The sequence below is a fragment of the Rana temporaria genome, chromosome 2, assembly GCF_905171775.1.
Source record: "Rana temporaria chromosome 2, aRanTem1.1, whole genome shotgun sequence".
NCBI classification, from domain to species: domain Eukaryota; kingdom Metazoa; phylum Chordata; class Amphibia; order Anura; family Ranidae; genus Rana; species Rana temporaria.
In genome coordinates, this window is record NC_053490.1 from 201,652,236 (window position 1) to 201,665,871 (window position 13,636).

The 13,636-nt window shown below is 41.2% G+C and overlaps 1 protein-coding gene across 3 annotated transcripts in view; it reads left to right on the forward strand.

Moving 5' to 3' along the window:
- The window catches only part of CUL4A (cullin 4A), a 79,030-nt gene that overhangs the window by 12,710 nt on the left and 52,684 nt on the right, over positions 1–13,636 (forward strand). For all 3 annotated transcript variants that reach the window (XM_040336248.1, XM_040336246.1, XM_040336247.1), the window contains exons 2-4: positions 1,956–2,160; positions 3,640–3,755; positions 10,894–10,997. In XM_040336248.1, coding sequence (XP_040192182.1) covers positions 2,043–2,160; positions 3,640–3,755; positions 10,894–10,997 — 338 coding nt within the window. In that variant the 5' untranslated portion in view covers positions 1,956–2,042. The remainder of the gene's footprint in view (positions 1–1,955; positions 2,161–3,639; positions 3,756–10,893; positions 10,998–13,636) is intronic.

Consider the following 13,636-nt stretch of genomic DNA (forward strand, 5'->3'; position numbering starts at 1 on the left):
CAGCAAGTGGTTAAACATCTAAAGCCAAAACATTTTAGATTTATATACACAATGCATGGTGATGAAAAATCCCCTCTTAGACCTGTTGGAAGATTTCTTCTCTATTCTTTCCTAGTAACAACCATAACATTTTCCAATTCATAATTTTTATTAGCATCAATTTTAGTTTACAACATTTAGAACAAAAGCAACTAAATAGAATAGATGTTAAAAAAATAAAATTAAACAAAAAGCAGTAAACAAGGGCCAACACACACGCCGTCTATCTTTCCCTTAATTACATCAACACTATTCATGTAAATAACTCGTCCCTGTCCCCCCATTTTATCTACCTCATCCTATGCCCATCCATGGGAAGAAATGCCCCCTACAATAAGACCAACAGTCCTATATCTATAGGTACGCCTATCTATACAATCCATTTATATCCTAAAGGTATCCCTCTACTCTTCCTTTCTCTTCTTTTCACTTTTCTTTCCTTTTCTCTTTTTCCTCTTTTTTTTTTTTTTTTCCGCCTCTTGTCCCTCTCCATTTTTTTCTTACTGTTTTTTATTTACTTTTCTTTATTCCACCCTCTTTCACTTATCCTTCCCCACATTTTCTATCATTTGAAAAAGAACCATCCACCCCTGGAGTTCCACCTGTTGATATTCTAAAAGAAGTCATCCAGAGCATACCCAACCACAAATCCCATATTTATATGAAACTTTTTTTGACCCCCCCTATTTTGACAAACCTGCCATTCTTTTAATAGTGTCGTTAACCTGTAAGCACCATTCCTCGAATGTTGTCGCATTTGAGGAAATCCATTTTTATGCGATTAGCTTGTGTGCAATAAACATCTTGTTAATTGATATCCTAATTGTTGGTATGTATGTTTCTTTTTCTAGGCACCCCAGTAAACTTACTTTAGGATCCCTTTGTACCTGTGTTTGAAATACCCGGTTAATAGTATCAATTATTTTTTGCCAGTACCTAAATAACATGCTTATAGTTTTTGTGACAAACGGAGAGGGGTATTTTTTATTTTTATGATTATTATTGAAATCAGATTTTTTGGGGGGATTTTAAATCTATTTGGTTTTTGATGTTTATTAAATGTATTTTAATAAAAGGCTTTTGCAGTAAAAAATCTATCTAAAGATAGGTGTTTTTTTTTGTTTTTTTTTTTTTTTTTTCATTTAATATTTTTTTTTCAGTATGAAATGGAGCTTAGTTATGTAGCATGAGGCTGTATATTCTGCAATATTTACATTTTTGGTAAACTCATTCAATGAATGCAAGCTAAGATAACATGCACTGCATTGATGCATTCACACAATTTCACAGTAACCATGAGATAAAACAAAGTTCAGGAATATTCCTTTATCTCATTGTTTTGTAAATCTATGTACACTTCAAACTGTATGATTGAATCAGTTCGGATATCGCAGTTTTACTAACCCGACAGCTTATTATTCTTAAAAGGAAACCTTCATTTTGTTTGCAAATATTAAAGATTCTAACTATCGGCAATAATGAGTCCTTACATTTAAAGAGCACCTGTCATTTTAGATCCGTCATGACAGCACCTGTTAGCGGGCATCCACTCACCTTGTTGTGTCACTGCCGCATCACCAGCCGTCCCATTAAAGTGAATGGGACTATCGGTGAGTCAATAGCGGGTCAGAGGAGGAGGAGCCGCTGCAGGACAGAGTTGACAGTTGCTCTTTAAAAATTATGATTTAAATCAAGCCTTTTTAATAGTGATTTAAATCAAATTCACCCTGATTCTATCCAAAATTGAAAAAAATAAATGTTTTGGTATTAGCGCAGAAAAAGCACCTTAAGGAAACCTGATTTTTGCCTAATTTATATATGAAGTTGTGCTGGAAAAATGTTGTTTGATTCTAATTTATTGCCTACTATGTAAGTGATAAATTTAATGTTCTGATTGTATATATTTTTTTCTGTAGACACCAAATGAGCTGTTAATGATAATCTCCTGCTTAAGGACACCCACTTGAAATTACTTTCTTGGTGCTTTTCTGCACAACATTGCCATGGAGCCAGAAACTCAGAGGAAAACACTAGTTGCCCACACCAATGGACTAACTAAGACTTCAGCACTGCCCTCAAAACCCAAGGCATCAAAAAAGCTGATTATCAAAAATTTTAAAGGTATGTTTCTAAAAAGATTTGTGTGTTACCAAATTATAAGTTATATACCGTAATAATAAAAATATTTTATTATTATTGTAAATTATTATTTATTATTATTACTATTATTATTATAGTTTTTTATAAATATATATTCAATATTATCTAGTTAAATTTATACAGCTCATATGTGATGGATCACACTAATTAAAAGAAAATTTCTTCGGACTGCTTTTGTTGGATTCTCACAACATTCATACACACATTGAATTAGATATAAACCATTTTCCTTGGTAATATGTTTTGGGATTGCGGGTGATGGTATGGTGTCCCTGGTGGAAATTAAAGGTCTCATTTTTATCTTGTGTGTATTTTAAATGATAGAATAACCACCAAAAATCCAGAAAAAACACATGATACAAATGCTCTAAATTAGGTTGCAGTTCAGTGAGTAAAATAAGTATTTGATCCCCCCCCCAACCAAAACATGACTTGGTACTTAAAATTGTAGGGATAAGTAACGTGAAAAAAAATTATATAGATATATAAATGCAATAAGGGATGTGTGCTTACCAGAAGGCAAGCAAATTAGAGCTTGCGGCTGAACCCCAGGCAGGGCCTTTAACACGGAACTGTAGTCCACATCAGAGGTGAGAATCCTTCCAAATAGTGAAGTGGCATAGAAGTTCCAAGAGAGAAAACTCACATAGTGATGTACCGAATAAATTGAAATTGAATCATATGATAGCACACTAGAGGGAAGAACCACCACCGACAGGAAACACAGTTATATTTATGCACTTACCAGACTGATAAAATAAATTGGCTTGCGGCTGCACCCCAGCCAGGGCCTTTGTGGAACTAACTCCAGTCTTACTGGTACAGGGCTCCCCCAGTTTCCACGGCACAATGAACCACCAGAAAAATGAATAGAATCCAACAATAGTGAAGTACCATAGGATGTAGGTTTAATGTATAAAAAAGGTACACTTACAAAAGAATCAACGATTAAAAGATAAGCCGGCCGGCTTGTACGATCACCCGTCCTCGTGGACTGGAACGCTGTTCGTCAGAGCGTCTCCTACCCGACGTACGTTTCGTCAGATGTGACGTCGTCTGGGGAACGGTTCCCCAGACGACGTCACATCTCACGAAACGTACGTCGGGTAGGAGACGCTCTGACGTAAGTGGGCAAACTTACAAAATCTATTTTCCCCACTGTATATGTGTGTATATATTTGTGTGTGTGTGTGTGTGTGTGTGTGTGTGTGTGTGTGTGTGTGTATATGTATGTGTGTAATTAATAAATAAATATATATATATATATACACCCTTTATTTATTAATATATTACATATACTGGGTATATGTGAGGGTTTACAATCACTGTAAGGTTTTGTGTGGTGTAACTTTCTGTTGGTATGCATGTAACTAAGCATAGCTTTATACACTTGCATTGATGCTTTAGATATTTCAGTAATTGTAGTGTTGCCTGTTGCAGATAAACCGAAGCTGCCTGATAATTACACTCAGGATACCTGGCAGAAGCTCCAAGAAGCAGTAAATGCCATAGTGAGCAGCACTTCCATAAAGTACAATTTAGAAGAGCTCTATCAGGTATGAGATTTCTGTGTGCCTTTTTTACTTTAAAGTTTCTTATTCTTCTGAAGCAAAGTATCACAAATACTACAAAGCCGCTAAAATTAATAATGTGTAATCCTGGCCACTCAAATGACTTTTTTATTTTTTTTTATGATTTTCTTCAGGTTGGGTTGGTAATTAATACATTTTTTTTATTTTTTTATAAGTCTAGTTCTTTTTAATGGCTCCACTCATGTGCTTGCACACATAGCTTAGTGTACAGTAAATATATGGCAGAAAATTATCGTTGCCGATACCAAGTATTTGCACGAGTAACAGAAACCGATATCTTTTGTAATGCAGTTTGAACCTATACAAAATGAATGGGCTCAAACTGCGCTGCAAAGAATCACATGCGGTTTGAACAGGAATGCGATTTCTGTCCGAATATCATTCGGTTTCCCGCATAGCTCCTGTGTGAACCCAGGCTTGTCATAGTGATGTTAGCCTGGGTACTTGACCGAAAGAATCGGTACTCGTACTTGCCGATTTAAAAGAAAAAAAAAACGGTATCGTTGCAACCCTGCAGAAAATTGCATTTTTTTTGGGCAGGCATCCAATATAAAGCTTTCTAGTGGTCATATAATGTACCTCTATATGGAGCATGCAACTATATCGGGTGTTTTTCTTTTTTTTCTTTCATTTGTACGATTTTTTTGTACGATTTATTGTAGTATCAAATAGGTTGCTTTGCATAGTTAGTGTTAATCCTGACCTTACGCTCTGTACAACATCATAAGATTGTGTCCTTGTAAATATGGTGGCTGTTTGCATAGGTTACGTAATTCAGTAGCTGTGGGGAGAGGGCCATGAGGACATGTTGTGCACAGGGATATGTCGGCATACTTGTTGGGCTTTATAAGTATAGTGAGTGAGCTTAGAACACTGCTGCTGTGCAACGCTCTTACAGTTGCACATAAACTTTCCATAACAATGCAGTCTTTATATGTCCTGATGTGAATGTTAAATATTAATAAATCGCTCTTCATGTTTGCGAAACCTATTCTGGATCTGGAACATATGCTTTAAAAGTTGCCAGGCCAGAGTTTTTGGTACCTTATTATTGTGCTTGATAATGAAGAATTCATTGCACCCACTCTGTCAGCTGTCAATGAACAAGGTTTAGGCCGGGTTCACACCTATGTGAATTGAATGTGTGTTTCCCCGCATTCAATTCGCATAGCAGGAGAATGTGACTGACTCTCTATGGAGCCGATTCGCATATCTCCGCAGCGGGTCCGGTGTGCCGGAAAAATGCGCGACTTTTTTGGTGCGTTTCAGGTTTTATTTCAACCAAAAATTCGGTCTGAAATCGGACCTGAACCAGTGATTCGGCACACACCGGACCCCTGCTGTGAACTGCATGCAGGGATGGTGTGAACCCGGCCTTAGTGTTACTAAAGGTAATTTTTTCAAATTAATATAATAAACATGTTGTACTCACCTGCTCTGTTCAATGGTATTGCACAGTGCAGCCCCGAGCCTCCTCTTTTGGGGTTTTCCACTGGCGATCTTGGCTCCTCCTCCTCTGAGTGCCCCCTATGGCAAGCCACTCTGTCAAAAGGAAGAGAGGGGAGAAGCTCTGCACAGAGCTGCATCTCTTCTCCCCTCTAAAGTGGAGTTCCACCCATTTAAAAGTCAGCAGCTACAAAAAGTGTATCTGCTGACTTTTAATAAACAGCCACTCACCTGTCCCATGGTCCAGCGATGCGGCCACCCAAAACCTCGCTCTTCTCCACGGCGCCGGCATTGTAAGTGTGGGCGCTCGGCTGTGAAAGCTTGTGGCTTCACTGCTGGGCATACACGAGGCGCGCTGCGCTGTCTTGAATGGCCAGGCAATTTTCTGGGACCTGTGATGTGTCCTAGAAGATTGCAGGGAGGGGGGAGAGGTGAACTTCTGCTCAGTGACGCAGCGATAGGAGAGGAAGTGGGAACTAGGTACCTCTGAAAGGTCGGGCTTTGGCCTTGTTCATTCTTTTTCAAGACTTTGAGTTTTATTCACCTTGCATTAAGCACTTTTTTTCAAGTTGTATCTCACATCAAACCCCCCCTACTTCCTTGAGAGTTCAAAGTTGTCCTCTCTGCCCTGCAGAAACCACTCTTTCGAACCTATCAGAGCTATTCCCTTAGATGACCTGTTCTGCAAAGTGTCCTCATTGGAGAGCTGGCAGCTCTATTCTTTAGGCAGCCATTCCTCATCCTTTTCAATAACTAGGTTATCTTGCACCCAAGACCATCCTTTTATTTTTCCTAAGATAATGTCAATTTTCCACCTCAGTGAGGAAAATAGTCCAATCATCCTTATGCCTTGCTCCAAAGCATCAAAAAAAATTCTCTTCAATGTCTGTATGTAGTATGAGCCATTAGAGTCTACCTCAAAGCACGTGCTTCGATCAGGAAGACTGATTCTTCATTTATTCTGTCCTATTCTCAGGACCAAAGATAGGACAATGGGCTTCCAAATCCACCATCTTGATGGATAAGAAATCTTATTGTTAGAACTTACTCTCAGACAAATCTCCTGCACTTTTATGTGCCCATTCCATCAGATCGGTTGAAGTTTCCCGGACTTTTTGGCACCAGGCCTCTGTAGCACAGCTATGCAAAACCACCACCTAGTTCTCTGTCCATACCTTTTCAGAGTTCTACCAGGTGGACATCCAGTCTTCTGCAGATGCAATTTTCAGATACATGGCAATCTGACGTTGGGTCATTTGATCCTTGGTGGTGTTGGGCCTGTTGAAACAGTTCTGTTTGCCTCATTGTTTCCCACCTTTCTCATTCATTGCTTAGTGACGCCTTAGGTGGGTGCTATTGGATTATTACCTAATTTAATATTAATTTTGCTTTATTTTTTACTGTTGGGGCTTTTGAAAGAATTTACCAGGCCCTAGTCTCACAAAGGATGAAAACCACTGGTCTAGATCAAGGGTCTCCAAACTTTCTAAACAAAAGGGCCAGTTTACTGTCCTTCAGACTTTAGGAGGGCCAGACTGTGGCCATTGGGAGTAAACAATATAATATCTTTGGTGTCAGTGGGAGGACTAGTGCCCCATTGTTGGGGTCAACAGAAGGAATTGTACCCCTTTTATAATATCAGTTGGATGAATAGTGCTCCATTGGTGGTTTCAGCAACAAGAATGATTCCCCATTGTTGGTGTCAGTGGATGGAATAGTGCCCCAAAGGCCGGATAAAGGCAAGCAAAGGGCCTGATCCGGCCCCAGGGCCACAGTTTGGAGACCCCTGGTCTAGATAGACTGAAAATGTATGAAACTGGATGTCTATGTTTTTAAAGCGGAGGTTCACCCAAAAAACAAGTATCTAACATTACATTCAGTATACCTCAAACATGTACAGTGTGCCAGTGTTTTTTTTGGGGGTGTACATACGGTCTTATCTGTATTGTCCTCCTGGCTTCCGGGTACTCGCTCCCGCGGGACTGGGCGTTCCTGTGCAGTGCCGCAATGTCATCTGGGACTTCGCCCATATGATTGACGTGCCTGAGAAAAACTCCCCCTGGCGAATAAGGCGCGTCGCGACTTTCCGAAAGTAGCCGAACCGGCTCTATACGGCGCACCGACTAGGAGCCGTGTAGAGCTCACTGCGCAGGCGCCGTATAGAGCCGACTCGCGGTTCGGCTACTTTCGGGAAGTCTTGACGCGCCTTATCCGCCGGGGGGAGTTTTTCTCAGGCACGTCAATCATATGGGCGAAGTCCCAGATGACATTGCGGCACTGCACAGAAATGCCCAGTCCTGCGGGAGCGAGTACACGGAAGCCAGGAGGAAAATACCGATAAGACCGTATGTACACCCCCCCCAAAAAACAAACAAACACTGGCATACTGTACATGTTTGAGGTATACTGAATGTATGTTAGATACTTGTTTTTTGCGTGAACCTCCGCTTTAAAAACATAGACATCCAGTTTCATGCATTTTCAGTCTATCTAGACCAGGGGTCTCCAAACTGTGGCCCTGGGGCCGGATCCGGCCCTTTGCTTGCCTTTTTCCGGCCCTTGGGGCACTATTCCATCCACTGACACCAACAATGGGGAATCATTCTTGTTGCTGAAACCACCAATGGAGCACTATTCATCCAACTGATATTATAAAAGGGCGAAGTCCCAGATGACATTGCGGCACTGCACAGGAACGCCCAGTCCCACGGGAGCGAGTACCCGGAAGCCAGGAGGAAAATACACATAAGACCGCATGTAAACCCCCCAAAAAAAACACTGGCACACTGTACATGTTTGAGGTATACTGAATGTAATGTTAGATACTTGTTTTTTGGGTGAACCTCCGCTTTAATGTTTGTAACAAGGATACACCTTAATGCACATAACAAACAAACAAAAATGCTACATGTGCTTTTTTTTTTATAACACCCTAATCTGCAGCATATAGATAAGGACTGTATGACTAAGAGATACAGTGTAGCGCAACTACAGTAAAGTGTCACCAAACTATGTCATAAAAATGTACACACTAGTAACTAAATCTGAAATCAATAAGGTGCATTAGTATCCATATTTAAATTATATCAATTTTCTTGTGAATCAACATAAACAGTCCAAAAACTGTAAATATTCCACCACGGTGTAAAAAATCGACAAATGTCAGTGCCGCCCAACACTTGTGCACACTAAGGCCCTGTACACACGATCAGTCCAAACTGATGAAAACGGACTGAAGTTCAGTTTCATCGGTTCACCGATGAAGCTGACTGATGGTCTGATGTGCCTACACACCATCAGTTCAAAAACAGATCGAGCCCAACGCGGTGACGTAAAACACGACGACGTGCTGAGAAAAATGAAGTTCAATGCTTCCAAGCATGCGTCGACTTGATTCTGAGCGTGCCCGGGTTTGGAACCGATGCTTTTGCGTACTGACCATCGGTTTTGACCTATCGGTTACCAGTCCATCAGTTCAATTTTAAAGCAAGTTCTAAATTTCTGGACCGAAGAATAACAGACTGATGGGGCCCACATACGGTCGGTTTGGACCGATGAAACTGAACTTCAGTCCGTTTTCATCAGTTTGGACTGATCGTGTGTACAGGGCCTAAGGCGCTCACCTTACTGTTATGGTGGTGCCGGGGGTTAAAACACGCTGTGTATCCCTTTAAGGGAAATAAAGATGAGGATGTAGCATTCCAACTCTTCTGTGTCTTCTGTATCCCACTATGGGCCTCAGAAATGGAAACGGAACTCTCCACATCTAGTGTTCTCTGTTTAAAACATTTTATGTGCAGAATAAAAGTAATACACTTGCAATAAAATGCACTTAAACAGTGCTAGCTGAGAAAGCATATATCGACTCGCAATTGATTTTCGTGATAGCCGTGGGATGATGTCATGCTCCAGGCCCCACCTGCTATAGGAGCATGTGTATAGTAATGGATAGATTGAGGGCAGGTATGCCTGGAGCCCACTCCTTAACCACTTAAGCCCCGGACCAATATGCTGCTAAATGCCCAAAGGCGTTTTTACAATTCGGCACTGCGTCGCTTTAACAGACAATTGCGCGCTCGTGCGACGTGGCTTCCAAACAAAATTGACGTCCTTTTTTCCCCACAAATAGAGCTTTCTTTTGGTGGTATTTGATCACCTCTGCGGTTTTTATTTTTTGCGCTATTAAACAAAAATAGAGTGACAATTTTGAAAAAAATTCAATATTTTTTACTTTTTGCTGTAATAAATATCCCCCAAAAACATATATAAAAAAAAAAATTCCTCAGTTTAGGCCGATACGTATTCTACCTATTTTTGGTAAAAAAAAATCGCAATAAGTGTTTATTGATTGGTTTGTGCAAAATGTATAGCGTTTACAAAATAGGGGATATTTTTATTGCATTTTTATTATTATTTTTTTTTTTTTTTTTTTACTACTAATGGCTGCGATCAGCGTTTTTTTTTTTTTTTGTTTGTTTTTTTTGTTTTTGTGACTGCGACATTATGGCGGACACTTCGGACAATTTTGACACATTTTTGGGACCATTGTCATTTTCACAGCAAAAAATGCATTTTAAATTGCATTTTTTATTGTGAAAATGACAGTTGCAGTTTGGGAGTTAACCACAGGGGGCGCTGAACGTGTTAGGCTTCACCTAGTGTGTGTTTACAACAGTAGGGGGGTATGGCTGTAGGTCTGACGTCATCGATTGTGTCTCCCCTATAAAGGGGATGACACGATCGATGCACCGCCACAGTGAAGCACGGGGAAGCCGTGTTTACATACGGCTCTCCCCGTTCTTCAGCTCCGGGGAGCGATCGCGACGGAGCGGCTATAAACGAATAGCCGCGCCGTCGTCCCGGATCGCTCCCCGAGGGAATCCGCACGCAGCGGGGGGGGTGGTCCCGATCGGACCCCCGACCCGCGGAAAGGCAAGGACGTATATATACGTCCTTCTGCCTGTCCGTGCCATTGTGCGGACGTAAATAGTCGTGCGGCGGGCATTAAGGGGTTAAAGGCATTGGGGGCACACTTGACACCCAGCAAATGGCACAATGGCAGCAAAGGTGTTCAGTGAGCCCCACCAATTTACCAACGGTACAAACAGCAAATGCCCTCACCTATAACTGGCCTTAACGGCAAGGTGCACATGGAAGGGCGAAACATGTAAAACAAAAACAAAGAAAATTCCCAGCTTGACTTGCCAGCCTGCTACAAACGGAATTGTCCTGTCTAACAGTTCACCAACAGTGAGCTGAGTTAGCAATGTGGGAAGGTTTTGGCTGAGACACGGTTGCTCAACTGGGGAGACCTCTTCTTTGAGACCCCAGACAGGAATTTTTAAATACTCTGTTAACAGACCTTGTTAATGGGGATGAGTGTCACTGGCCATGAGCCAACGCTCTTTATTTTTGTATCAACAAAGTTATTTTTGTTTTCTGAGGATAAGCGGTTTTCTGTTCGCATGTTTTTCGGGATTTTACCAAAATGGCTGGCCAATGAACCGGGGTTTAAAGTAATTGTTTCAAATGTTTGATCCATTTGGAATAAACTGTGTTTTTCTCATTCTTTGTTATATATAAATGCAAATATAAATAAATTATATATAGTATGTTATCAAGTAAAATTGATTCACTGTGTTTTTTTTATTTCTAGGCTGTGGAAAACTTGTGTTCCTCCAAAGTGTCTCACACACTGTACAAACAGCTGCGCCAAGTATGTGAGGAGCATATGAAGGCTCAAATCCATCAGTTCAGGGAATATCCTTTTATGTAATGCAAGCAAATTTATAGGAAAATATGTTGAAACGATCTTCCTAATGTGCACATTCATGGATCAGTTTGACTATTTAGCTTGGGCATCAGATGACCAGATCTGTGTATTTGTGTATGTAGGTAGCAACAGACAGAGGCAGCTGTCAATAAACACTCATTCACACACTAATTCTGAGCTGGACAGTGATTCATTGAGGTTGATTTACTAACGCCAGAGTGCAAAATCTGGTGCACCAGATTTGGTAGCCAATCGGCTTCTAACTTGAGCTTGTTCAGTTAAAGCGGGGGTTCACCCTAAAAAAAAAAATTTCTTTATCTACCATACAAACAAGCATACTAGCATCAGCTACAGTATGGTTATTTTTTTTTTTTTTTGCGGTGTACTTACGGTTTAATCCGTAACTTTCGTTTCAGACTCCGGCCGGGAAATGGGCGTTCCTATGAAGAGGGGTACATGATTGACATCCAGCTATGGCGCGTCATGCCTTCCGAAAAAAGCCGAAATAGGGCGCTGACATATACGGCGCCTGCGCAGTCAGCTCCTAGTCTGTGCGCAGGCACCGTGAAGAGCCGAGTCCTACTCCGGCTATTTTCGGAACGTGTGACGCGCCATAGCCGGCCGTCAATCATGTTCCACTATTCATAGGGACGCCCATTCCCCGCGGGTGTCTGAAACGAAACTTACGGATTAAACCGTAAGTACAGCACAAAAAAAAAGGCATACTGTAGCTGATGCTAGTATGCTAGTTTGGATGGTACAAAGTTGTGTTTTTGGGTGAACCTCCGCTTTTAAGCTTTGACAAAAAAAATCTGGAAGCTGATTGGTTTCTGTGCAGAGTTGCGCCCAATTTTGCATTCTCCAGTTTTAGTAAATCCACCCTGATGTGTGCAGATTTCCATTATTAACCTTTCTTGTTTTTTTTTCATCCTGGTATGCAATTGTTTTTGAGTGAGGATACTTTCTAGTCCATGTAGCTTATTTTCCCTATTCAGGGGTTTACATTTTATTGTTCTGTATGTAAGTAGGTTTTCTTTGTCTAGTTCAGTGGTTCTCAACCTAGGGGTCGGGACCCCCTCGGGGGTCAAATGACAATTTGCCAGGGGTCACCGAATCCTGGGCTGTTCCTGAAGCCTGCAGCACTCTCAGCCTTTTTGCAGCCATACAGCAGGGCTGTCCCTGGAGCCCTTGCCCGCCCATTCAGTTCACGGCATGGCTGTGGGGCAGAGACTAGAGGTCAGCTGACTGGTGAGAAATGTGAAGTTGGAGTGGCTGGAGGAGACCCTATCTCCTGATTTCGGCATAGGTGTCACTGCTGCGAGACACCATAGAGCTGGAGACACAGTGAGTAAACTACCTGTGATTAGAGTTGCAATTTAAAGTCCCCACTATAGTTTTCAGATCAGCAGATGATCTTGATCAAGAGCACCTAAGCTGGCTGATCAGAACTCCCCGCCAGCACTGCCAGCACTACTAAAATGTACCAGAAGGGGTTTTTAATACTGTACAAGTGTAAGGCACTTAGGGAGCCCTAAATGTCCGTGGGCTAGGGGCGCAAATTACTTGTCTGGCCTTAGGTGCTGACAACCCATGCTATGAAAATTGTACTGTTAGGGGTCCCCACAACTTGGGAAATTTTATCAAGGGGTCACGGCACCAGAGGGGTTGAGAACCACTGGTCTAGTTAGACCAGGTTGTCTAAAGCTGGTCATACAAGGCTCAGTATTTTTCATTCAGCCAGCAGGTTGAAAGAATAAACCTGAACTGATTTCCCCCATCCACACATTCAAGGTGGATGCAGAAATCCACCCCACTGTGTCATGCTATTCTGAAAATGGAAGAGCCAGCTGGACTTCTGCTGTCAGAATACACTGATCAGTGCTGCAGCCAAAACAACGTTTTCTAGCAAGCCCATTCATGATCGGTAGATTGACTGCTCTCGAACACGACTAGCCATAGATGGATTGAAATTCAGACAATCCTTGCTGAACCTGTCAAATTGTAATTCATCTATGGTCTAACTTTAATTGTGTTTTTTTTTTTATTTTATTTTTTTAAAGCTAGGCTACTCACTAACGGTAAGTACACAACTAAAGTTTGTTCATGGAAACTGTTTTGCCAGGTTTATACATTTATTCAGATTTGTCTGGTGATGCAGATACAATTGTCAGAGAGCATAGACATGTTGTTGATCTTCAGTGTAGTTAAACAGTACTGCTTAGATGGGGGGCCGTACAGTGGGGAAAATCATTATTTGATCCCATGCAGATTTTGTAAGTTTGCCCACTCTCAAAGAAATGAATCGTCTATAATTTTTATCATAGGTGTATTTTAAATGATAGAAACAGAATTTATACCAAAAATCCAGAAAGAAACACACGATACAAATGTTATAAACTGAGTTGCAGTTCGGTGAGTAAAATAAGTATTTAATCCCCAAGCAAAACATGACTTAGTATTTGGTGGAGAAACCCTTGTTGACAAGCGCAGAGGTCAGACATTTCTTGTAGTTAGTGACCAGGTTTGCACACATCTCAGGAGGGATTTTAGTCCAGTCTTCTTTACAGATCTTCTCCAGATCCTTAAAGCGGAACTTCAGTCATTTTTTCATCTTTCCATCTATTGA